The 25,815-nt window shown below is 50.1% G+C and overlaps 1 protein-coding gene across 4 annotated transcripts in view; it reads right to left on the minus strand.

Annotated features, from left to right (window-relative positions):
* CLEC16A (C-type lectin domain containing 16A) overlaps window positions 1-25,815 on the minus strand; it is a 209,791-nt gene that overhangs the window by 147,215 nt on the left and 36,761 nt on the right. For 3 of the 4 annotated variants that reach the window (XR_014291540.1, XM_082600683.1, XM_082600685.1), the window contains exons 9-10: window positions 23,681-23,794; window positions 7,123-7,354 (exon numbers count right to left, since the gene is read on the minus strand). Coding sequence is in view for 3 of the 4 variants with exons in the window: in XM_082600683.1 (XP_082456809.1) it covers window positions 7,123-7,354; window positions 23,681-23,794 (346 nt within the window). In the remaining variant the exon portion in view is untranslated. The remainder of the gene's footprint in view (window positions 1-7,122; window positions 7,355-23,680; window positions 23,795-25,815) is intronic. The other variant, XM_082600684.1, reaches the window with a different exon arrangement.

The raw sequence follows: 25,815 nt of genomic DNA on the forward strand, positions 1-25,815 counted from the left end.
GGGAGTAGTATTTGTTGGAACTAATTGTTTGGTTTTCTGGAAAAAGGTCATAATAGAGGACTCCCTTCCAATCGCACCATATATACAACATCACCTTCTTTGGATGAAGACCAGCCTTTGGTGTGGTGGGTCGTGGTTCATTTCGCTTGCCCCACGGTTTCTTCTGTTCCACATTATTGTACAGCATCCACTTTTCATTGCCTGTCACAATTTGCTTTAATAATGGAACGCTTTCCTTACGTGTAAGTAGAGAATCGCATGAGGAAGTACGGTCAAGAAGGTTTTTTTCTGCTTAACTTACGTGGAACCCAAACACAAAAGCGATTAACATAACCAAGCTGGTACAAATGATTTTCAATGCTTGATTTGGGTATTTTGAGGAGGTTGGCTATCTCCTGTGTGGTATAACGTTGATTGTTCTCAATTAATGTCTCGATTTGATCTCTATCAACTTCAACTGGTCTACCCAACCCTGGAGCATCATCCAGCAAGAAATCTCCAGCACTAAACTTCACAAACCACCTTTGATATGTTTGATCAGTCACAGCACCTTCTCCATACACTGCACAAATCTTTTTTTGCGTTTCAGTTGTGTTTTTACCTTTCTTGAAATAATAAAGCATAATATGCCGAAAAAGTTGCTTTTTTTCTTCCATCTTCAATATTAAAATGTCTACACAAAAATTCACCAGTTTCGATAAGTTTTTTTAAATGCACGCTGATAGGACGGCTGTCACAATACAATGTAACAAAATTGTTTCAAACGAAGTTAAAGACAACTAAGCACTACTGGAGCCATCTTATGGAAAAAAACCAAATGAAAATTTTGGCCAACCCAGTACATCCCCGCCAACAGTGCATGAGGGTTCTAAGGGGGAGTTTTAATGAGGCACAGGATATCTGCATTACCTCCAAGTGTTTCCCCATGGATTGCTAATTAGTTGCTAAGAAAAGGGAAAGTAACGATACAGTGCAGAGACTAGGCCTTACCTTGACCAGGTGGCCAAAATTAACATCACCGAGGAAGGACAGACAGAGGGCATCATGTGCCTCCAGATGTAAACAGGTGTTCTTTATACTATTTTTGCTTTTTTTCACTTTTTGTAAATTTGAAATTATTTTCAAATAAAATATTTTTAGCAATTGCTACAATCAGCATAAAATCAGTATAAACAGAAAGCAACTGTGAAAATATACACACGATGAATAAACAAAACAGTGCTGAGGCCTGTTGTGCGCATGGAAAGGGGAGATGAGGGAAAGTGAGGGGGTGTCAGACACATACACCCACCACGAGGCTCCCCTGAAGCTGAGCTCTCAGCAAAAATCCTCACTATGGTCTTCAAGGCCCTCTCTGTCCCACCCAAAGCCATCTCCATGTCCACAGTTGGGGCAATGCTGATCTAGCTGAATCTCGGCAGCTTACGGAAGGGAAACTGAGGCACAGAGGGATCAGGAGGCAGGCTCTGCCCCTGGCTGCTGTAGGCGCCTCTTCCAGCTCTGCCCGTCAGCTGTGTTGTATAAAGGAGCATCTGTGCGATATCAGCTCCTGTGTCAGGCACCGTGGCCCATGATTGTGAAGGCTCCAGCACCCGAGCCTGCTGGTGGGGGGACCCCTCACACCACTGAGTTTTGAGCCTCTGGGAGTGGAGGGACATGCCTGTGAAGCTGCCAGGCTGGGAGCAAGAACCCAAATGTCCAGCTCCTCTGGCTTCAGCAGGCCCTTCCTGGGCCCTCACTGGCCTCTATTGTTTCCACAAAAACCTCCAAAAGCAAAAGAGGATCTGCACATCCATATTCACAGCAGCATTATTCACAGTAGCCAAAAGGTGGAAGCAACCCAGGTGCCCACCAATGGATGGAAGGATAAGCAAAATGTAGTACATCCAAAAAATGGAATATCGTTCAGATTTAAAAAGGAAGAAAACCCTGCCACATGTTACAACATGGATGAATCTTGTGGACATGATGCTCAGTGAAATAAGCCAGTCAGAAAAAGACAAATACTGTATTGATTCCACTTATATGAGGCACCCGGACTAGTCAAATTCATAGAGCCAGGAAGCAGAGTAGTGGCTGCCAGGGGCAGGAGGGAGGGAAAATGGGGAGATGTTTTGTGGGTACAGTTACAGATAATGAAGCATTCTGGGGCTGGAAGGTGGTGATGGTTGCACCACGATGCAAATGTGCAGGAGAGGCCTGAGGACTCTCAGGACCCAAGGACGTCAACCTCCGTCCCTTGATATGACAACTCTGGCCCAACCCGTGAGCTTCCCCAGTACTCTGACACACCTGATTTTTTAAAATAACAGCCATAATTCATCAACTTCCCAGGATGATGGGCATTCTAATCTGATTAGTATTTGGTAAATGAAGTGCTTTTCAGGGAAATGACAGGCATGACCTCCCAACAGTCTTTGACTTGCCAAGTTCAAGGATTTTCTCAGTTGTCCTCTGTGGTCAACATTCCAGCAATCATGGTGAGGCCAGACAATAAAAAGAGGGGAAGGGGATGATAAGAAAGCCTTCAAAAGAAGGTTAAGGGAAAGAGGAGAAAGATGCCCTTGCTGGTTACCTAGGAAGTATGGGAAAGACCACATGCTACTGGCTGGCTTTGGAGCAGAATTGCAAGAGGCCAACAGAGCCTGGCAATGACAGGGTGTGTATGTGCTGAGTGTCTGGGGTACCCCTTCCTTTGCTTTTATTATCGTTTACTGGACAGCACGAGATTGAATTCAGAATGTTTTTTCTGGGAAGTTGCTTTTCAGAGGATTTGTCTAAGCTGACCTCCAACCCTTCTCCTTATACTAGTTAAGCCCACTGGAAAAGCTGGTGCACCCACACCTCTCTACCCCAGTGGCCCATGCCCCACCACAACTCAGCCACCTCACTATTCGTTACAGAAATGAACAGAGAAACAGGCCCCACAGAAACTCGCCGGGGTGACCAAGCACAGAGTCCCCCCAGCCAAGCTCAAGTCCCCCCTTCCAGGCTCCTCACTCTGCTCTTCATCTTGCCAGCGCTCCTATTCAGTGCTCATGTGTCACATGCTAAATGCTGAGGCACCAACGTTCTCATTGCTGACAACCTGAGGGCTGGGCATCGTGCAGCCCCCTCTATCATTAAAGAAGCACAGAAAGGGTGATGACTTGCCCAGGGTCACACAGCTCCTCGGGGGCTGAGCCACAGGTGTCTGGGATGCAGACCCCGACCTCCTGATAGCTAGTCCCTGGCTCGCCCCAATCAGAAAACTGCCGGGCCTGGGGTTGGCTCTGGCTTTGCAGAAATGAGGCCAGGTTCCATTTCATTTCAGTAGAAACTTCAAAGAAAAGAAAAGAAAAAAAAAAAAAGCCAAGCTGGGGCTCTAAACTCCTAGGCACCCCCAACGCCCAGCTGACTTGGCAGGTTCAAAGTCAGTGCCATTCCCTTCCCTCCATGCCCATGTGGGGATTCAAGAAAGGAGTAAGCTTTGAAGGTCAGGCTGTGAAACTGATGCCTACACTTTTTCCATAAGCAAAAAATCTATTTTTCCATAGGCCAAATCCTATTTTTCAAACAAGAAGTTCAAACGATTCATTCTCTTGTCCCAGGTCCATTTATTAAGTTACTGCTCTAACTGAATCCAAAAAGAGATGACGGTCCTTCCAGACTGAAGAGGAGATGGACATGGAAGTGCATCTGGGTGGACTCGCCTCTGGCCAGAGGGACCAGGGCACCCTGGTCTACCTTTCAGCACTCAACTTCTGAAAAGTGAGGGGGCCCTGTGATTTTTTTTTGGTTTCAGAATGAGTTGCCCATCACTTGGGACCCGAGGCGGAGCACATTTCTTTCTGGGTGTGAGAGTAGAGGGTCCAGGGGTGCATATTCATTTCACACAACTTCCTTGTCAGGGCTTAAATGTGGAGGAGGTGTGAATTCTGGGTGCTGCATTTGTAGAAAAAAAACAAGTCAATGCCACATACAAATCAGGTCAGGGCAGAATTGTGACTTGTGACCACGTGTCTTTTGACTCCTGTGCTTTACGCCACCTTTTTAAGTAAAGCTTTCACCACTGAAATGGGCGAAAATGGCAGGGTATGCAGGGGGGAACTGGCGCCAGCATCTCTTTACTCAAAGAGTCAAGGCTGTCAACAAGCCCCTAGATCCAGGGACAATGCAAGAAAGCACGCTAGAGAAGAAATAACTTGGAGGAGAAAATAGCCACATGTCCACCTCAAAACAGGAAGGGAATGGAAAAGAAAAAAAAAATACAGGAAGGGAGAAGACGGCCTGAGGAAAATGGCGGAGTACACAGAAATAGTGTGGCTTTCTAAGGGAACACCTGCTGTTTCTGCTGGCCTGGCACCCACGCCCCCTTCTTGGGGTAAACACACTTCATTTCTTTCTGAGGCAGTCACCTTAGGGTAGGAACACAGGGCCTGGCCAATCAGCACAGAACATCCCTCTACAGGGTGGGCAAGCCAGGTCCGTCAGCACCAACGAGCATCGGCTCCCAGACTTCAGCTGCAGCCCGTGGGAAGGAGCAGCTCCCTTTCCACTCGGTGGTAGGCTGGCAGGATGCGAGCCTCACACGGCCAATGGTTGTCTGTGCACCCGGTCCAGCCCCACCCAGGCCTCCCAGTCCCATGAACAATAATTGCCTTTTTTGCTTGAGCTAGTCTGAGTTGAATACCTAAATCTTGCAACTACAAGAATCCTAACATAGCCTCCTTAAAAAAAAAAAAAGTCATTACATTTCCTACAGTCACAATTTCCAGATGGGGAAAATGAGGTCCAGAGCTTGAGGAGGCCATCCAAGGCACACAATAGGTCTAGCTGGTGAGACAAGACCGTAGGTCACATCTCCCATCTCCTAGGCACCTTCCCCATCTACACTGTCCTCTGGCTTGAAACTGAGTGAGAAAATGTGCCTGACACCCTTCCAAGTCACAGGAATTAACAGCTGTGTGGTTTCACCCAAACACAGATAGAGTCTAAGGAGAGAACACCTTCAAACAGGAGACTAACTAAGAGATCAAATAAACAATCCAAAAAGCCCCAGAATACAGCTGCTGCTGCCCAGTTAGGTGTCTCTTTGCTGGACAGGGCTGTGAAAGTTGTATTTATTTACAGTGAGCTGGGTGGGAAGACAAATATGCATTCGAGAAAGCGGGAGGGCACTACAAAGCCAAGGAGTCGCGGAGAGCCTCGCTCCACCGGGCTCTGAAGTCTGCATCAGCCATCCAAGTAAAGCCTCTGGGGAAATTCCTGGGCCCTGCCTGGCACAACCTGGCTGAGTAACCGCCCAGAAAACAGGGTTTTGGAGGCTGGTGAACATTTCTCCCCGTGCCCCCTGCACAGGGCAGGTGGGCCCAGCCTGCAGGGAGTCCTTCCCCCGACCCCAACCTGGGAGCTGGGACGGCAGCCTTGCTGAACCTCTGAAGCCCCTGTGCGCCAGGACTGGGCTGCCTGGCTGAGTCATTTGATTGTGTGTTTGAGGCCAAGCCTGCCCTTGTCCACACCACGGTTAGTCACGGCCCCGGCCTGGTTAGACAGCAGCCCTTAAAAGGACTGGAACAAAAGAGGTAGCATCTTTCCAAAACAAAATTGACGAGAACACAGGGTGCAAAATGGGGTGAAGTCGTCCATTTCCCACCCCCCCGCCACGTATGGCTACAGGACAGCTAAACCCAGGGGTTTAAGCAGACACTTTTCTCCCAAGTTAGAAAAATAGTCAAAACGGTCCAAATAAGCAAACACGTATGGCTTACCTGGTGTCTGCCCCTCACCTGCCCACCAAAGTGACATTTGTTGGCAAAGGTTTCCCAAGCCAAAAAGGAATTCCTAAACCAAGATGCTTACTGCACACTTTGAAGAGAAATAAAAGCGTACTAGAGATCTCAGCCTTAAAAAGAGGGCCGGTGGCACTGGGGAGATGCTCTGGTTATACTTATCGAAATGTGATCGTGGCATTCGCTGAGAACTGCCAAGAAAATCAGAATGGGGCCAGCAGGGTGGGGATGGGGTGGGGTTTGGCTGCCCAGTTGCAGCAAACTCCCCAAAACAAATGCGTTCTCAGTCACTGATTTACTGAGCCGCTCTGTTTTCCAGCTTCAGAGGCCCTGGACGCACACAGTCCGGGCTGATGGGCTGGGGAGCTGACTGCAGGGCAGCCACTGCTAGCCCAGGACCCAGGAGGATGGCTCGTAGGAAATGCTCCCCACACCCCCAGCAGAACACAGCTGGGAGCTGAGGAAAGCCCGTGTCTGTCCCAAGAGGTGTGGTGGGAGCTCCCCTCTGGTGAGCAGAGCCCCTACCCCACTTGATCCCATCACCTCCTCCACCCTGAGTGCCCGGGGCCATGGCCAGAGACCCCATCTGTGTGGCTGTGAGCCCGGCCCATGACACAAGCAGCTGGACAGTTCAAGCTTGCTTCATCCCAGAGCAGACAACGCTCTCCAGATGGAGGCGGTGTTAGCATCTAAACGAGAGGGAGGTGAAAAATAAACCAGAATCATTCCTGACAAGGGCAGAAAAGAGGACAAAACGATTCTGTTTACTGAGCACACAGGCACCAAACACAAGTGTACCTCACTCTAAACAGATGAGGGCTTGAAAAAAATCTGTAAGAATCTAGGGGATTATATTTGATCATCTGATGCCAAAAAACCATCATCTTACTAAAAGCACCTAATTTCATTCACCATGGGCCATTTTTCTTCCTGCAGTGTGCTGGAAATAATGACTTGTGTCAAAACCCATAATCCCGGGCTATCGGGAGTAATCGGAACAGCAGTAATGACAAAGATGACGACAGTAACAGTAGGTAACAATAGCAGGAGATGCTTCTGGCATGTGCCAGGCACTGCCCTGAGCGTGCTACTCGCAGTAACCGGTTCAAGTCTCCTAATAGAAAAGTAAATACTACTGCTTAGCCTCTTTTGACAGGTGGGGAAACAGAGGCACGGGGCTAAAAGGAAAGGGCCTTGCCCCAGATCTGCCCACAGCTGCTTCCCAGTGGCTGGCTGTGTAGAATGAGGTACACCGGTGCCTGGAATGACAGCTGCACCCAATGACACACAAGGGGGACCAGACACAGAGGACGGCCTGGCTGTCAGGTCGGCGTTCACGGGCGCAACTCACCTTCGCTCTCCCCACTTGTCTTGGTGCCTTTTGAACCACCCTCTGTACCTTTAGCCTTCTCGGCGTCTTCTTGGGCATCCTCGGCAGGCCCCTTCTCCTCATCTTCTTCCTCCCCAACGTTTTTGTAGTTGGGTCTCTTTTGCACCCGCCTCTTGCCCTTGTGCTTGTTCATCTCAAGGGACCGCTCTAGCGTCTCGGTGGGTTTAATGAAGCACCGAATGCTGGGCTTGGCCTGGAAAGTCAAACCAAGGTAACAGACGGATTTGAACGTTGCAATCTCACTGGCTCCTATCAAGCTTCCCGAGAGTTTCTGCCCCAAGAAATTCCTTTCAATACAACAAATTCTACTTCCTCGTTGATTATTATGACTATTATTAACATCATCACTATTAAATAATCTAAACCATAGCACCAGCTACCATTTATTGTCCACAGTCCTAAGTCACTCTGCACTTAACACACACCAGCTCCCTGCTTCCCAAAGGTCAGAAACACACTTTCAATACTTTTATGGTACTTTCTATGTGCCCGATGCTGTTCTAAGGGCTCTGACTATATTATCTCACTTTAAGTTTACAAAAAACCCCACAAAATAGCACTGTTGTTATGCCCATGTTACGCTCAGATGAGAAAACTGAGGTTCAGAAATGTTACGTGACCGCCCAAGGCCACACAGCCAGGAGGTGGCAAAGCTGGGATTCAAAACCACTTACCATCTGCAGAATTTATGTCTTAACCACAGCACACTATTAACTTCTAATTTAAATACATTTATTTTAAAAGGAACTGTATATCACAACAGAAATGGAACACCAGTGTACCTTGCCAATATAACAATAAAAAATAGAAAAGAAAAAGCAAGGTGTATTGGATGTAACCAAATGCTGGCTCTCTTTAGAAGGGGAGCCTGGCAAGCATGAGTGATAAGTTAAAGCTCGTCCCCAAAGGAAGACGTTTTCCCCTGAAAAGTCGGAAGGCTTCTAAGAGAAATGAAAAAGACCTGTGTGTCACCATGGTTCATATCCTGCGTTGTAGAAAACATGGCCGTATCTCAGTCCTTATAGCAACCATGAGATGTAGGGATTATCAGTCCCATTTTACAGATGAGAAATGAGGCTCTGAAGGGTTAAGTGACTTGCCCAATGTCACACAGCTACTGAGCTGCAGAGTCAATTTGAATTGAAGCTTGCCCAATCCCAAAGCCCATGCTCCTTCTAAAATAATAGTGCTTCACCAGGAGCTCAAACTCAGTTCCATGTTTAGTGCTCTTTAAAAAGTATTTACATGCAAATGAACCAGGTCTAGAAAGTAGCAAAGACCACACACACAAAAAATTGTCCCTGATTTGTTTGGGGCAGGATTCTGATTGAAGTGTTTTTCTCCAGGGTCTGGATGATATTCCGACATCATTTTGTCATTGAAAAACAGAAAAGTTTTAAAGTAAACTTTTCCATTATCTTGATATGGTCTATCCATCTTAAGAATTTACCCCAAACAACCACCAATGGTGTTCTGGGGGCCACCGTACCTTGCCAATAAGTGGAATGTGCTCTAAGAACACAGATTAATTTCAATAACACTCAAAACAAAACCTAATTGAAAGTTAAATTAGCATCTAAATCCAGACATTAATTTTTATTTACCTACTTTGGATTATTCATCCACAAAAATGGCAGATAAATTGAGACATGATTCTACTGTCCAAGAAACCCAGATAGTGAATTACAGATGCCAATAACCAAAAGCCCAGAGACGGGAGCGTTCTGGGCGCGCACCACTTGACAGACAGCATCAATCAGAGCCCACTTAGGACGCTGTGCGATTGAACGCAGCCCCAGATGCCCCCCTCATCCTCTCCTAAAGGGCCCAAACCCGCTAAGTGAGGGCCCCAAGATGAAGTGAGTGTTTCCTCTGATCACCACTTACGCCCAGTGAATGTTAGAGCATACCATACTCAAAGCTTTTCAGAAACAGAAAACTGAGACCAAACGCAGAGCAAAACACCACTCAGTCAGAAGCTGAGAGCAGAAATTCACAGGGGTAGATGCAGAAACCTCTCCCTGAGCTCTGTATAGACTTAGATGTACAGAACAACCCGCAGCACTAAGGGAAGTGGAGCAGTGCACGAGTTCCAGGGCTGGTCAGAGCGGTGTGAACCCCAGCTGAACCCTACATGAGTGGTGGGGCCTCTCTGAGCTTCTGGCTACTTGTCTAAAACATGGGGCAATTCTGGCTTCCTAGAACTAAAGGAAATCAGGGATAGAAAGTTCCTTCAGAGCCCAGCAATGCACTAAGCAAACAACAGTTACCTTCCTTTCCCTGACTATACCAAAAAAAAAAAAAAAAAGTCAACTGTGAAAATGAATTCAAAAACTTTCCAAGGGGTCTGCTTTTCTCCATGATCAGGAGTTGGGGAGGGAGGGGGGAAGGATGCTTACCAGGGACATTTCAAACCTTTAAAATGCAACCTACCCAGTAAATAGCTGGAAATAACCTAAATGCCCATCAACAGGGGAGTGATTAGGTAATTATGGTCTGTCCATAGAGCGGGAATCCACATAGAGGTTAAAAAGACTGAGGACATTTTATGTCTAGATAATGCTGATGCGGAAACAGCCTCAGGATAAAAAAGCAAGAACAGGAAACAAAGCAGAGTCCCTTTTGGGTAAAGCTTTATGATGATGGTATAAACACAACTTTTCCTGGAAAGTTGCATAAGAATATATTAGCATTTCATGTTTGGGGAAAGAAAGAAGGCAGGTGGTATTGTGTGTGCACACCCACAGAAGTGCACTTAAGAGTTTTTCACTTCTATACCTTTCTGTTTGGTTTGAAATTTCTAATTGTGTATGCATGTTAACTTCTAAAAAAATTCAACAGGGATCCTTTGGACACTGGAGTTACAGACTTTATTTTCCCCCCTTTTCTTCTACATTTAAAAAGCCTGATTTTTGTTGTTGTTGCTCCTAATACTAACAACATCAAGATCCCATAGTTATCATGGAGAAGCTGATATGGTGTGGCTGGGAAATGCGGGAAGGCATTCCTGATCATTTCTGCTGCTTCTCATGAAGAGCCTTCTGGCTGCTAGCCCCCCAGGAATCTCTGTGTTACACTGGACCACCTCAGATGTTCCAGACGAAAAGCCCCCAGGAGAAGGGCCATCTCACACCCCGCTGTGCTCTCCCACTAAACCAGGTACCTGGAGCAGGGCAAGCCTTGACAGGCTGCTGAATGGTGGCCTGTATCATAACACATCTAACGTGATGGAGAGAAGAAGAAGAAAAGGGAGGGGGGGTGAAGAAAGGAGCCTAACACCTCAGGAGTTGCGCTTAGTAGAAGAGCCAGCACAATGGAATCAACCAGAAGAAAAGGGAAAGCTCACTTCAGAGTCAAAAAACAGAAGGCCTTTGGGTTTATCTTCTCATAAAGAAAGCACACCACGCATGCCTCAGAGAAAAGCCTTCTGCAAATAAGGTCTAGGTTTCCCAAAGGCCGCAGGCTCGGCTTTCACCAAGGGCTCACCTCCCAGGGCCCTGGAGCCTGAGCTGCAGGAGGCGTGGAGACTCTGGGCCCTCCTTGCTGACTCCAGAGATCCTGCCGGGTACCCGAGTGGGGGATGCAGGAGGGGAGCCTTGGGCTCTGTGGCTGGGACATTCAGGCTGGCTTCTGGGGTCAGAGGCAGCTGAAGGCCAGCAACGCCTTCCGCCAGCCTTCACGCCTCCGACCTTTGGTCCTTGCTTCAAAGTTAAATATCGAAAAGGTGACTCCCCAGGGGTCAGCGATAACTAAGGCCTTTCAGGGGCTGTGGGATCTGAGAACAGGTTCTGCAAGGACAGTGAGAGGGGTCAGGGGCAAGGGGTCAGGAGGAAGGACGGAAACATGCAAGGCCCGGGCACCTGAGTGGAAACGGAGAGGCAGTATCACCAATGCCACCGAAGTCACACGGAATGTCCTCCACTAGTTCTGGGTGCAGCCCTTTGAAAGTCCCTGACGTAGACCGGACCAAGTTGCAATCAATCAATCGAGGATTCCGCTCACAGTTAAAAAACAAAACTATCAACTTAAAACATGTACATATACACCATGTTTTCCTGTGTTGATAGATATTTGCATGACAGTACACAGAGCAAGGTCTGGAAGGATACACAAACTGAAAACAGTGGTTCCTTTTGAGGAAGATACTGAGGTTGGGGGAACTTTCACTTTCTACTCTAGTCACTTCTGTATCATTCAGTTGTTTTACCCCAAGAAAGTATTACCAGTGCCACTAAAATGTAAAGAATACCTTTAAAGAATGTACCCAGGGGCCTCCCTGGTGGCGCAGTGGTTGGGAGTCCGCCTGCCGATGCAGGGGACACGGGTTCGTGCCCCGGTCTGGGAGGATCCCATATGCCGCGGAGCGGCTGGGCCCGTGAGCCATGGCCGCTGGGCCTGCGCATCCGGAGCCTGTGCTCCGCAACGGGAGAGGCCACAACAGTGAGAGGCCCGCGTACCGAAAAAAAAAAAAAAAAAAAAAAAAAAGAATACCTTTAAAGAATGTACCTAGGGGCCTCCCTGGTGGCGCAGTGGTTGAGAGTCCGCCTGCCGATGCAGGGGACACGGGTTCGTGCCCCGGTCCGGGAGGATCCCACATGCCGCGGAGCGGCTGGGCCCGTGAGCCATGGCCTCTGGGCCTGCGCATCCGGAGCCTGTGCTCCGCAACGGGAGAGGCCACAGCAGTGAGAGGCCCGCGTACCGCAAAAACAAAACAAAACAAAACAAAACAAACAAACAAAAAAAGAATGTACCTAATGCCACTGAATTGTATACTTAAAAATGGTTAATCCATTTCATTGTAAACATTACTTGTTATAGGTATTTCACCACAATTTAAAAAAAATCTTTAAAAAAGGCACCTCTGAAAGTCAGAGTGGTGATTAGCTGGTGCGAGGGGGGTGGGGTGCTGGTTACAGACTGAGAAGGAGCTGAATGGGATGCCAGAGATGTTTTCTATCTTGACCTGAATTACAAGCTTCCCCCGCAATCTGAAAGGAGAGCATTCCCATGAAATCTTCTGTAAGCCAGGACGGTGCAAAGCAAGAAGCAATTGCCTTAGGACACATCTTGCTAACAGATATGCAAAATAAATGGTGATAAAGCACAGATGCTCACAGAACACAGCACAAAGCTACAGGGGTTTGACGCTGAGGTGCTGAGTGTGGTTCCCGGGAAGAAGCTTGGTGAGGCTGCTCCCCTGCTTGGGGTGTGCACTGCCTCTGTAAGGGCTGCTGCAAAACCAACACTGTACCTTATTTTCACTTTTCACCTTTTCGTAAAAGTGAAAATCCTCTTTAGATTTCTTTCAGTCTTTTGCAAAGTGGTCTTTGGTAACAGAGAAGCAGCCTCAAGCAAACTTTTGAAAAGTGGGAGACGCCTGCACACATTAATGTAATCACAGGTACAAAGCCATCAAGCAGTACAGCGAAGATGACTGCACTTTTATGCCCTTTATTCATGTTATCCCTCGATGTTAAAAAATGTTTGCTAGAGGATTTCCAATAAATTCAGATTGTCATTATGCCCTAAATATAAGCTAGGAGCAAATCAGACAACTTGAGAAGCTGGCTTCGCGGCAGTTGCCAGGGGGCTGAGCCCCGACTAAACACCAGGCGCTGGGCTAGGAGCTCACAGTCCAGCCAGGAGCCGCGATGTACTGCTGTGCGTCCCACATGGACACTAGGAGACAGAGGACACTGCGGGCACAGAGGAAGGAGTGGGGAACTGTGCCAGGACAGGGGCGGGTGGGTGGGGGAGCTTTGGAAGCTTCTGTGGCAAAGGAAGTGACTGGTCTGAGTCTTGAGTGTTAGCAGGCCACCGGAATACACAGGAGGAGAGGAGAATGGTTAGAAGGCCAGCTCAGAGCTCTGGACGGTCACCTTTATTTCTGTCAAGGCCAGGACCACCTGGAGCTGGTGCACGTGGTGACAGCGGTGGTGCCCTGGGACACAGTGTGCTTGGCCAGCTCCCAGGTAGCAGCAGGGGGTGGTGCTGAGCCAGTCGGGTGGCCTCTCTAGCCAGTTGTACAAGAAGGAGTTCGTGATGCTCAGGGCCTGGGAAAAGACATCTGTGGCCCCTGCCTTGGCACATACAACCTGCTGAGTGGGTTTCCTGGTGCCACTCAGTGCTGCAGAGGGGAGGGGAGAAGGCAGCATGGGGACAAGAGGCAGGCCACCCAGGGCAGCATCCTGACTGAGAAGAAAAGGAGGGAGAAAGACACTGGTGGCTGGAAGGGGCAGGTAAGGGAAAGGACAGGTGACATGGCCCGGAATTCTGTCTGGATCTGTGGGAGCTGTCACAATGGTCAAGCTAAGAGAGCTCACCTTCCAGGCTTTCCCAGGCCCTAGCCTGCTCACCTTCTGAGGAAGCAACTAGAATCCTTTTGCTCAAACAGCTTTCTAAGGGACTTGAGAACGAGGAGACAGGTTTTCCCCTACGGAAGGAGGCAGGTCATGATGCTAACAAAAACATGTGCAGCATCAGGGCACACCTGAGCCCAGATCTCAGACCCGCTTGCTGGCCAAGCGAGCAGCGAACCTGACCAAATGAGCCTCAGTTCCCCCATCTGAAAAACAGGGACAATAGCAGCTCTGTCACACGCTGCCATGGGGCTGAAGTAAGATGCTGAACGCAAAACTGCTGGCATGACGCCTGCCACAAAGGGGCACTCTAGAAATATTTATTCACCTTCGAATATTGCCCTCCCACCCCCGCCCCGGCAAATAGATCACTAGGCTGGAAGAGATGGCAGGGGAGGGGGGCTAACTTTTAAAAACCAATCAAACTAGCAACTTACCATTCGCTGGCTTTCTGGTTTGTGAGTGGGTGAGACTCACCTCCCCAAAGTGCTCCTGGGCCCCTGGCCCCCCTCCCTGACCTCCAGCCTCTGGGCCTGCAGGGTGTACGGCGCAAAGGAAGGGTGGGATCCGGGGGGCGCTGGAGCAGTCGGAGTCCGGCTCGCTGTCCCACGCACCCTGCTTGCTGCTTTCTCCTCTACGGGCCTCAGTTGCCATGTGTATCAAATGGGCCTCACATTGGCACTTCCCCGCAGGGCTCCTGTGAGGTGCCCAGAGGTAGTAACGCGCCTTCTTGTTATTTTTTTCAGGTAATGATAACAACCATGGCCAACACCCAGTGAGCATGTGCAATGTGCCCAGCGCTGCTCTGGGCACTTGACATATATTGACTCACTTGATCCTGCAAACAACAGAAGCAGGAGGGAGCTGCCAAGGGCGAGGGACTTGCCCTAGGTCACTGCTCATGAGAGGCAGTGGTTTGAACCCGGGAAGTATACCTTCGGCGCTCCCCACGTGCTCAACCATTCTGCTGCCCCACTCAGGCATTCACTCCCTCCCACAAGCACCTGCTGAGCCTCCCCACGTGAGCCCAGTCCCCTGAAGGGTGGATGTAAAGGCCCTGCCATACCCAGGTCACACTGCCCGGAGGAGCAGGTAGCCCTGCTTGGGGACAGTCCACACATCACATCACTCACGGGGTGGCCCTCTGACCTGACAGGCATTATGGACGAGCACAGTGTGTAATTATTTCCCATTTCTGTCTCCCATGCACAGAGCTCCAAATGCCACAGGGGTCACAGTGACCCAGGTTTACGCCCACCGTAACCAATGGCACTGCAGCACAAGCTTGGCAACTGGCTTTGCAGGGAAGCAGGGCCGCTAATTGCTGCCAAGCGAGCCTATGCTCATTCCAGAACGAGGTGATCAGCAAGCAAACATCAGACGGAATAAACTCCTGGGTGATGTATGGGTGCGTGTGCTACATGCCAAACCCTGAGTGACATGGGGCTGCTGAGCCAAAGCCCACACACGTGTCCAGAATGCACAACTGCAGCCACATCAGCGAGGCGAATGGGCAACACAGCTGAGCTTAATGGCGAAAATAAAACCCATGGCGGGGGAAACATGAAGAGGTAACAGGCCACTTCCATTAACAAGAGGAGCGTGGCTTTCTTCCCCACGATCGGCCAATTATCAGGGAGTGTTGTGGCGGCCGAGGCATAACCCAAAGCAGTGCGCATTTATCTGGAATCGGAGCCCTCTCGGAGCTCAGACGCCTTGCGCCGCACACAGCCGGTGCTCAGACTCTGTGGGGACCCGCGGGTCACGTCAAGATGGTGTTGGGACTTCTTAGAAAGCAGCCTTGGGGTGCTGCTGGGTCTGTAGGAGACCAGCCTCATCCCCTGTCCTTCCCCATCCCTGATCATCTTCTCTGTCCCTCTCAACGTCTAGCATTGCCTAGTCTGTCCCTCTGATGCTGCATCTGGCACTCCATCAAGAACTAATGAATGCTTGTAGGATGAATTAATCCCAAGATATTTATGATTGAAGAGGCATGTTCAACGCTCATGCAAAATAAAATACCCTGTACTCTGATTAAACAGTGACAAACCAAGCACTTAGTTGGTATTTCTTCAGGAGGAGTATTTTACATCTTGTCCTCTAAGAAAACATAATGAACTATGAAATAGTGGTGACTCTCAGTGACCTGAAATGTTCGGTCCAGAACCCCACATCTCACGCTAACCTGGAGACCGTCACTGGGGATGGTGGCAGAAGAGCACGAAGCAGAAACAGCCTGGGGACTTGGGGCTGGATGCGTGCAGTCCCGCACAACTGGGGGATGACAGAATGACCCCTTAACCCCTGTTAAGTTAGCGTTGGCTTCCGCATGCAGAGAATGTGATGATGACACTACCTCACTCCGTGGGTTATCAGGAGCCTAAAATGAGACGGTAAAGGAGGTGGATGAGCGTGCTCCTCGTCTGTAAGGTTTAAACGTCCCCCTCCCCCCGCTGATCCAGTATGTTGCTTGCCTTCCGGCCCCTCTTCCAATCCCAGACAGCCAGCTCATAACCATCAAGGTCTCTGGTCCACCATTTTCCGAGCCTTGACCATCCCAACCCTCACCACCACCCCACTCTCACCAAGGTGAGCTCCTCATCCTTCATCCTCAGATCCAGTGTCACCTCACCTCCCTCACTGTCATCTCCCAAAGCTGTTTTCCATGTCTTCCCAGACGCAAACCTTAAATCTGTGTTGACATGCTTGTTTACCGTCTGTTTCCCCACCAGGATGTCAGGACAGGGACCTCGTCTGTCCATCTTGCTTGTCCTGCAGCCCCTGAGGGCAGCACCGCGCCAGCCTGGAATGGGTGGGTGCTCCCGAAATACCGTGGCGGGAGGTGGGGGAGGAGGGAGAGCAAGCACGCCAACCAGCCTGGCATGCGGTCAGTGCCCGACAGAGGGGCGCTGCTCCTGCTAGGGACGGACCATCCACAGTCCAAGTTTCACCCAGAACAATACCGATGGCCCAAATAAAGCCCCTTCAGGTTTCTTTTTTTTCTTTGCTCATGAAGTTTTCAAGAATCTGTCCCCTTACCTGGCTAGAGGTTCCCGGGGTGGGGGGGGCGGTCCCCTGAGGTTATGAGCATTGCAGCAAGTGGTCAGCGGGCAGTCAACCTCAGGCCAGCCAGGACTCAGAACTCACGGGGGCAACCACACTATCTGTCCTCCAGGATGAGAGTTACACCCACCTGCCACGCTGACTTGTCCTAGGTTGGGCAGTGAGTGACTGGAGTGGCCCTATTCTTACCCATGTGCGGCCCCCCAGCCTCCTGTCGGTTGAAGCACTCCCCCAACCCCCGAGCAAAACCCAGTTTCCTGGATGGAGGACTTTGGCCCTGACCAGGATGGGATTTCCTTGCTCCTTAGAGATATGGAGCTTGCCGTCCCTGTTGAGTTTCATTATTTCAAGACAACTGAAGTTGTCCTGCATGCCAAACACTGTGGACCCTGAGGTTAGGATGTTCCCACTTCCCCCAGCATAAACTCCTGAGTCCTCCGATGGCCTGAAAGGCGCCACCTGCTTCGGACTCTCATTACCCACCCACCCCCGCCCGGCCTCATCCCCCACCACACTCTGCCTCACCGCGCTGCTCTTTGCCGGTCCTGACACACCAGGCACACTCCTGCCTCAGGGCCTTTGCACTGGCTGTTCTTTCTGGCGCAAATGCTCTTCCCCCCAGATTTCTACATGACTTGCTCCCTCAATTCCTTAAAATCTATGCTCTAATGTCACCTTCCCCGTGAGGCCACCCTATGGAGGAGTGCACCCCTCCCAAGCCTCCTAGCACAGCCCCCCTCCCTCCTCTGCTTCACTACAGCTGCTCTTCCAGAGCACGTCTCACATCAGAACATGCTCTGCTGTTCATTAATAGTTTTATGGTTCCTGTCTCTCTCCCCACTACGAGGGAAGCTCCCGGAAGTCAGGGGGTCTTTGTTTTGTTCATGGTGTCTCTCTAGTCCTAGAACACTGCCTGGTACACACCCAGTAATTATGTATTGAACAGATGAATAAATAATGCTGTCCCAGCTTCAAGGAACCCAAAGTCTAGTTAAAAAACTCAAATGGGGCTTCCCTGGTGGCGCAGTGGTTGAGAGTCCACCTGCTGATGCAGGGGACACGGGTTCGTGCCCCAGTCTGGGAAGATCCCACATGCCGCGGAGCGGCTTGGCCCGTGAGCCATGGCCGCCGATCCTGAGCGTCTGGAGCCTGTGCTCCGCAACGGGAGAGGCCACAACAGTGAGAGGCCCGCATACTGCAAAAAAAAAAACCTCAAATGCCCAAAGGGGCCTGGCCGCTGATAAAGGCTCACAAAGCCCCAGGGCACAGACAGCAGAAGTGGTGGGTGCCTCCTTTTCCTGTCCCCACCCTTGATTTTCCTGATTTCAGGCGAGACCTGGAAGAAGCCACCAATGGCTCAATGCAGACTAGGGGAGGTCTCCATTCAGCCGGGTATGACACTGCCTCGCCCCTCCGAGCCCCCTCTGAGCGGTCTCCAGCCTGGTGGCTGCCCCAGTCCGTTCTGTGTCATGCTGCTGGGCAGACAGAAAAGCCAGCTCAGGCCTGAGTCACAGAACCTTCTCCGTGCCCACCCCCGCATTACCCGCTGTGTTTTGCCCTGTCAGCTCCCCCAGGCTGTAGCCACCCCGAGAGTCCCTGGCCCTCTTCTGCTCCCTGGACCAGGAGCAGCCCCTCAGCCCTGCAGGTCAGTCACTGGTGGCCCTGGCTACAGGCCGTGCCTCTGTGAGCCTCCACGCTGCAGGGCTTCCATCAGCTGTGCAGCCCCCCGCTTCCACACAGGAGGAAGGGAGAGGCGACGGTTCCTATGTGAAATGTGCTGCACCCTGGATTCTCTCTGATTCTGTCAAACCCCCATGGCCTGCGAGCCAGCGCTGCCACACATAGGGCTCTGCAGGCAGCGGGGGCGCCTGGGAGCTATAACCCCATTGAGGGATGATGGGCTAGACCACAACGGCCCCGCAAAAAGGGAGAATACACACAAGTTCTAGTTCTTTGTGGGAGTGCTTGCAACTGTGCCAGCTAAGGCCCTTGATTTATACAAGTCTATTTTTTCCCTTTGGTGTTCCCGATCAACCCCCTCCCAGAAGCCGATTACGACTTTCAGGAAGAAGAACATGTGTGCTCTGGAACCAGCATTGGTTACCCTGGGGGTCACAGGTAAGGTCAGGGGCACCTAAAGATATGGGGGAACTCTAATCCCAGCCGCAGAGGGCTATTCTGCCCGATGCATTCAATTCTCGGGGGGCTCTGCTGCCGTCTGATTCAGGCCTGGTTTGGAAAGCCAGCCATGCATTGGCAACCCGGGGACCCAAGCTAATTATGAACTCTCTGCTTCTGCAAACACACAAGCCAGAGAAGCCAGGCTGCTACTTTCTTAGCTGCCAGCTGCACACACCACGCCCCAGCAGAGTCTTCTGCCAACAGAGGGTCCAGCTCCCAGGAAGGACAGGTGTCATGTGGAGAACCGGTGGCTAACATTTTGAGTGTGCGCTCACCCTTCTGGATCCCCCAAGAATCACCTGGAGAGCATCCCAACTGGCTGAACTGGTGCCTATAGAGAGACAGCGGATGTTCTCATTTTGGGACAAACAAGCCTATGCTGCCCCAGAATTCTGTCCCCACTCTGAATTCAGAGCCGGCCAACCACGTGAATGCATGCTGGCTGGCTAAGAATTTGCACTTTCCAGAGTAGAATGTGGGGCCAGCTGAGGTGGAGGCCCAGCTGCACACAGAGGCTCAGCTGCTGGCACTACACGGCAACGTTCACAACTGGTGCCGTCACCGCTGTCGTCATGGTAGTCATCATGGCTGCTACCCTTGACCCTCTGCGCCCTTGTGTCTGGTCACAGGACACCTCCCTTTGGGGCACACTAAGTGTGCCTCTGTGTTAACCATCCCAAGAAGGGAGGTCCCAAGTAGGGGATGCAGGGTTGTTCCAAAGCCTCAGAAACTAAGACCTTTCTGAAGCTAACATCTGCTATTTAGGCTGTGATGTCTGCCAGACTTTGGAATAAGCACCGTTACGCTGCTGCATTTAATCCTCTCCGAAAACCCATTGTTGTTATTCTAATTGGAGAGGTGAGGACACTGAGGCCTGGAGAGGTGGCCTAGCCTGCCCCGGGACACACTTAGTAAGATGCGGAGCCAGGATTTGAGGTGCCCAGGCAGCCTGGCTGCAGAGTCCACAGCACCAGACAGAATGTGGAACAGCACCAAAAGAAACCCCTCTGCCACTCCCTCCCCACTTCTCTTTGCCTCTGAGCAAAGAGAAGGTGGCATGTGAGGGTCAGGTTCTAAGAGTCATGAAGGACATCACAAGAGCCCTGTGACCCCACCACCAGTTCACCCACTGAGTCATTCGTGCCTGCTGTGAGCCCCCGAGCATCTCCGGCCAGTCCTGGGACAGCACAGGCGACACAGACATCTCTAAGACACCGTCCCCTGTCCTCTAGGGGGGCTGGGAAGCCCAGTGAGGGCAGGGGTCGTGTCTTTCCTGGGCACCAGTGCATCTCCACTCGGGGAATGGATGAATGAATGCAAAAACCAAGGAAGCGATTCCACAGAAACCCAGGATGAAAAAAGTCCCTTCAAAAACAAAAAAGTACCTACAGGTAATGATGCATATCCCATAATCTAATCTGTATGTTCATTTTGCAAAAATAATGAAATGTTAGCAGTTTCAGAATGAGTGTTCTCTTACTCTGCTTCCCCCGACAAGAAACACTATCTGCTCTGCATTAAAATTATAGCAAGAATTATCCCTTAGCAGGAACCATATGATTTGAATGCACAGATGAATTTCAATTAGACATTTATCTAACCATGCTGATGTGTTTTCAATTTAACCCTAAATTACAGACTTTTCAAATAACTCTACTCTCCCCTCTGCTTCTCTCTCTTCAATTTTGGTTTGGTTTTGTGAAATGTCTGCTGGTAAAATGAAGCAATACCAGTAACTTATCTACAAATTACGGGAAGGAGAAAGTAGGTTAAAAAAGACCAAGAAACTTAAAACAAGCATGATCAAACCACATCCGAGTTAGGCAGGAAACAATAGGAGACAGTTCTTGCTCAGAGGGAAGGAAGGTAATCTTACCAGGACTATTGTCAAACAAGTCAGAGATGAGATAAACTCTTCCCGAATTTCAACTGCAGTCATCAGAATACGACAAACTTCAACTTCGCACCCAGCGAAAGGCAATAACCGGAAGTAGAAGGCTGACACTTTCACTTGGGCTGGCAATTCCTTCCACACTCAAAAGAATCTCAGGGCTTCCCTAGTGGCGCAGTGGTTGAGAGTCTGCCTGCCGATGCAGGGGACACGGGTTCGTGCCCCGGTCCAGGAAGATCCCACATGCCGCGGAGTGGCTGGGCCCGTGAGCCATGGCCGCTGAGCCTGCGTGTCTGGAGCCTGTGCTCCGCAACAGGAGAGGCCACAACAGTGAGAGGCCCATGTACCGCAAAAAAAAAGAATCTCATTTTCAGTTCAGGCGTCCACCACATGAGCGCCATGCATCTATCACAGTGGAGGCAGGAACTCGTCCCAAGGGGAGGCCATTGGGAAAAGGAACAGATCTCCTAGACAATCCCTCCAACTAGAGGGTTCAACTAAAGTGGGCATCCTAAGCTGAGACGTCACCAGTAACTTCCTGCAATTTGCTTTTGCTCTAATTGCAAATCCCCCATGTATCAATGTCAATATCCTGCTTGTGACACTGTACTAGTGTTTTGCAAGATGTCACCACTGGGGGAAAACTAGGGAAAGGGTAAGGGATCTCTCTGTATTATTTCTTGCAACTGCACGTCAATGAATTGCAATGAAGAAAACCTGCAAACCCAAGCGCCCCAACAACCTCTGGGTCCACCTCTTGGAATACCAAGTCTAACATCAGCAGCGAGGGTCTTATAGACATTCTGCAATGAGCCGTTAGCAGCTATCTTGGGCTCTGGAAATCATGTGACAAAACAAAGTCCAAAGGAACCCACTCCATTCTGGTCTGTTATTAACATAAATGTAGTATGAGTTAGCAGCAGGCTGGGTGGGGGCGGACTGGGAAAATCTGACGGCAGACACATTCCTCATCTGATGGGGGCGGCTTTAGAGAAGCTTCCTGCTGGAACATATGCACAACCGGGACCAGATCTTCTGACTGTTCAAGACCATCCTGAAATCTGGACTTCCATGTGAAACTTCCCAAATGTTAAAGCTGGCGATTCATAAAATTTTCTTTCAAACACTGTGAAGACCAAACCAAACAGCTCTGAGGGCCAGACTGCAGCCTGTCAAGCACTTGATGAGCACTTTAAATCTATCTTCTCCCCATCCTCACCACGGCCCTCCCGAGTGGGACCTACACTCGCTGTTTTCTAAATGGGGTAAAACGACTTGCCCAGGGTGACCCACTGGCTGGAGGGGTCCTCAGCAGCCCTGCCTGGCGGCCCTGCTGATTCTTCTGATTCAACGTTCCATTACTTGCATTCACTCAGCAAAAGCGAGTTTAAGAAAGTTGCAAAGAAATATCTCCAGCTGCATCAACACTAAGCCAGCTCCACATTCTCTAGCCACATGTTGTCACAACATGGACCACTAGGGGAGTCCTTCCTATTCATCGCTCGTCACCCCCATCACTTCCAGGTTAAATCCTCTCACCAAACACTACTCCTTCCTTTTAGAGCACATATAAGACTTGAGATAGTACACTTGTTTGTAAGCTTAATCAAAATCTGTCTCTCCTGCTGGACTGTAAAGTTCCAGCGTGACAGGGGCTATCTAGGTTTTGTATATCCCCAGAGCTGGCATGATGCCTGAGTCAAAGAAGGGGCTTAATAAATACTTCTTGAACGAAGCAAAGAAGGGATAGGCCAGACAAGAACCATGACAAGGCCCCATTCAATTCAGCTGAACTAACGCCACCACCAATGAGGACAGAAGGTTTCTGGAAACCTTTTCAGAGGCTCTAATGAGCCTTAAAAAGCACAGTGGCCCGGCCAAGACACTGTACCCGGGAAAAACCAGAAGGGCAGGGGCCTCTTGTAATTGTACTCCATGCAGTGCTGGCCCTTCACGCTCCGGGATCACTCTCCACCCACTCGCTCAGATATGACCACAGAGTCGACTGCCCAAGGGTAAGCCCAGCCCCTTCACCTGCGTGCCGACTGAGAACCGGGCTGCAGAGACAGAGCTCTCAGGAAACGGCCTTTGTGTAAACACCTCTCATTTCAGACGTGTATGTGGAGCCTACGCTGCAGCAGATCCAATGACAGACAAGACGCCTGCTCAGAGCAGGTAAGACCTTTAACGAGAAGGAACCAGGAGCAAGGGCCTTCCAGGCAGTGGGTAGGGTTAAGGGCACAGGTGTGGAGGGAAGAAAGCACAGGGCACGCTGGGGAAAAAGCAAGCAGGGCCAGGACTGAGGTAGCCTGGAGCTCAGTGTGTGTGTGAACAGGATGGGAGGAGGGAAGGCAGGCAAGACACAGGGCCAAGCAGGGAAAGCCTCAGGAGAAGTCATCACCCTGGTGATCAGGGTTTCCCTTTAGCAGAGCACAAACATGCACAAACCACAAACATGCTGTTTAGGCCACAGTTGGTGATAATTTAAAACTTGGGAGTATCTGCCTAAAAATGCAGCTTTCCAGTGTCTCTAGAAACATGAGAAAACCTGGCAATACAGCATCCACGTTCCCGCAGAACAACTGCAGGCTGGGGTGAGCAACGGCTGCTCACAAAGGACATATACACCCTCCAATTTGTCACAGTCCCCACTGCTCCCTACGACCCTCTCATGGGGTCCGTGTCATTCACAGATGCTCCCTGCCCATCCTCTGTAGATGCTGGTGCCTCGGACAAAGTATTCTCTCATTCGGACCCAATAACGGCGTCTCACAGATACACAACCTGAGGCCCAGAACGGGACAATTCCACGTTCAATAACGTATGCTCAGTCACATCCACTCTTAGTACCCGACCCAGATTCATGTCAAGACTGATTAGGTTCCCTGAATCCCAGACCAGCTTATGTATCATCAGTGCTGTAGTAAGCAGAATGTTGGTCTCTGGTTTTAAAGAAACACACATTAACAAAATGACCAATGGCTTTTTATCAGGGTCTCGAGACAGTCCCCCACTAATGACTTACACAGCTTCTCTGAACATCCTGTTCGGGCTTAGTGTACGTCTCAGACAGATCGCCGTTCAGAATGACTTCAGCTAATGAGTTCACCAGGGGTGCGTGATGTATAATTAGGAAGACCTGGTGAGGGGAAAAAAAATGGGATGCACATTAAAGTGTGCAGACTTTCAACCTCTTCCTTCCTTGATCTGAAACAACAAGGCTGGGCTACATGAGTCTCAGCAGCAATCCCGGTGACGCAAAACCCAAAGAATGGGTCACACTGGGGAGAAACCAGTTATACTCTTCTCCTTCAAGGGTTGGGCCCTCCTTCTTTCAGACTGTTACCTATTTGGCTGGCTCTTCTTCGGCGGAAGGAAGTGCATTAAAGCGAGACTGTCCCTCAGGCCGGCTGCAGCCAAATCTGGCTGGAGTGGAGCAATGTGGGAAGGGAGCGCCAAACCCACACCCTCCGTCCTCTCCACAGGCATTTCAGTGTAAAATCCAATTAGGATAAGACGAGGAGGCAGCGGCCCAGCACCTCGGTTACATGGAAGAAGGGGCTGGCGAGCCCTGTTCCAATCAAGGACTTGGCAGAGGATGCCTATGTGGAGATCCCATCCCTGGAATGAGCTCTGACCCTTGCGGTGGGTTTGAGTGCACCAGAACTCCAGGGCAGCACTGGGAGGTGTGGAAGCCATGGGGAGGAAAAGCCGCACAGGCCAGAGACAGATCGAGTCGTGCCAGGAGGCAACATCAGAAGGTGCTGGGCTGTCTGGGATGGCCCGGCCACCCCACCCTGCTGCCCAGCGTTCAGGGGAATGGCTTGAGGAATCAGGGTACCAAAACCGCCTTGCAAAGCTGGCTCAGACACACCTGCTGGTTTCTTTTAAAATGTAAAGGCAACACGGTACCACAGTGCAGTGTGGGATGTACCGACCATCTGTATATCAGAGGGTGTGTGCGCCCATTTGTATTTGCTTATATATACAGGGAACAGGGTCTTGAATCCTTGGCACCATTGTCAGGCGATACATCTTTGCTGTGGGGGGCTGTCCTGTGCACTGGAGGGTATTTGGCAGCATCTCTGGCCTCTACCCACTAGATGCCAGCCGCAGCCCCTCCCCCAGGCGTGACAACCAGAAATATCTTCGGACACTGCCAGACGTCCCCCGGGGTGGGGCGAAATTGCCACCAGTTGAGAATCCCTGGCAGAGTTCTCCCCATCTCTGGAAGGACCCGGGAAGACCCTGTAACTATAGCTGTCTCTGGGGAGAGAAATCAGGAGACTGAACACAAGTAGAAAGGCAGCTTGGTTTTCACCTGTTTGAACTTTATAACTTAAAAAAAAAAATTATTTAAAAAATATTGTAAAAAAAAAAAAAGAAAGGCGTAAACTAAAACACTGGCTGCCTCTGGGGAGCGGAACTGGGTGTGTGGGGGACAGAGGTAAGAGGGAGATTTTTCCCTACATGTTATTTTGTACTGTTTGAGTAGGGTGAATATATTGTTCAAAAAAATAAATACAATTCAGATTAAAGGTACAGGCAGAATAGACAAATGTGATACCTACCTAAAAACAACAAAAAAAGCACACCTGTTTTTAAAACACCAAAGAAATGCTATCATAGACTAGACAGTATGACCAAATGGGTTAGCCCATGTCCAGGGCTGCGGCAGGCATTCAAGCATGGGTAACTATGATGATGACGAAGGAATTCAGTCCACAAATATTCAGTGAGCACCTGCTAAGGCCTGCGTGACAAAGGCCGGTGTGGACACACATGGTGTTCGTTCCCTCCTGGGCTCTGGACGGAGAAAAGCCTGGGGAGGGCCGGTCACTGCAAGGTACGTGGAAGCGTGTGCGGGCCAGACTCGAAAGGCTGGGACAGCCTGTCCGAGTCACGCTCTTGTCCCCAGTGGTGGTTTAGTTTCAGGTGGACAGCATCCTTGTCACACCAAATTAACATCGTTAATGTGAATTTTCTTGGTTTAGTAGCGATGCTTGTAAAATAATTTGTAAGGATGTTCTGATGTAGAGTTTAATTAAGGACCGGGATTTATACCCAATTCGAGGTTTTCACACATTCGGGCAACGTGATGATAAAGCTCCATAGAAATGCAGGGGAGTGAGAGCCCTTTACTCAGGATGAGGAAGGCCA

The sequence above is a fragment of the Mesoplodon mirus genome (genome assembly GCF_964341445.2).
Source record: "Mesoplodon mirus genome assembly, chromosome: 15".
Lineage (NCBI taxonomy): Eukaryota > Metazoa > Chordata > Mammalia > Artiodactyla > Ziphiidae > Mesoplodon > Mesoplodon mirus.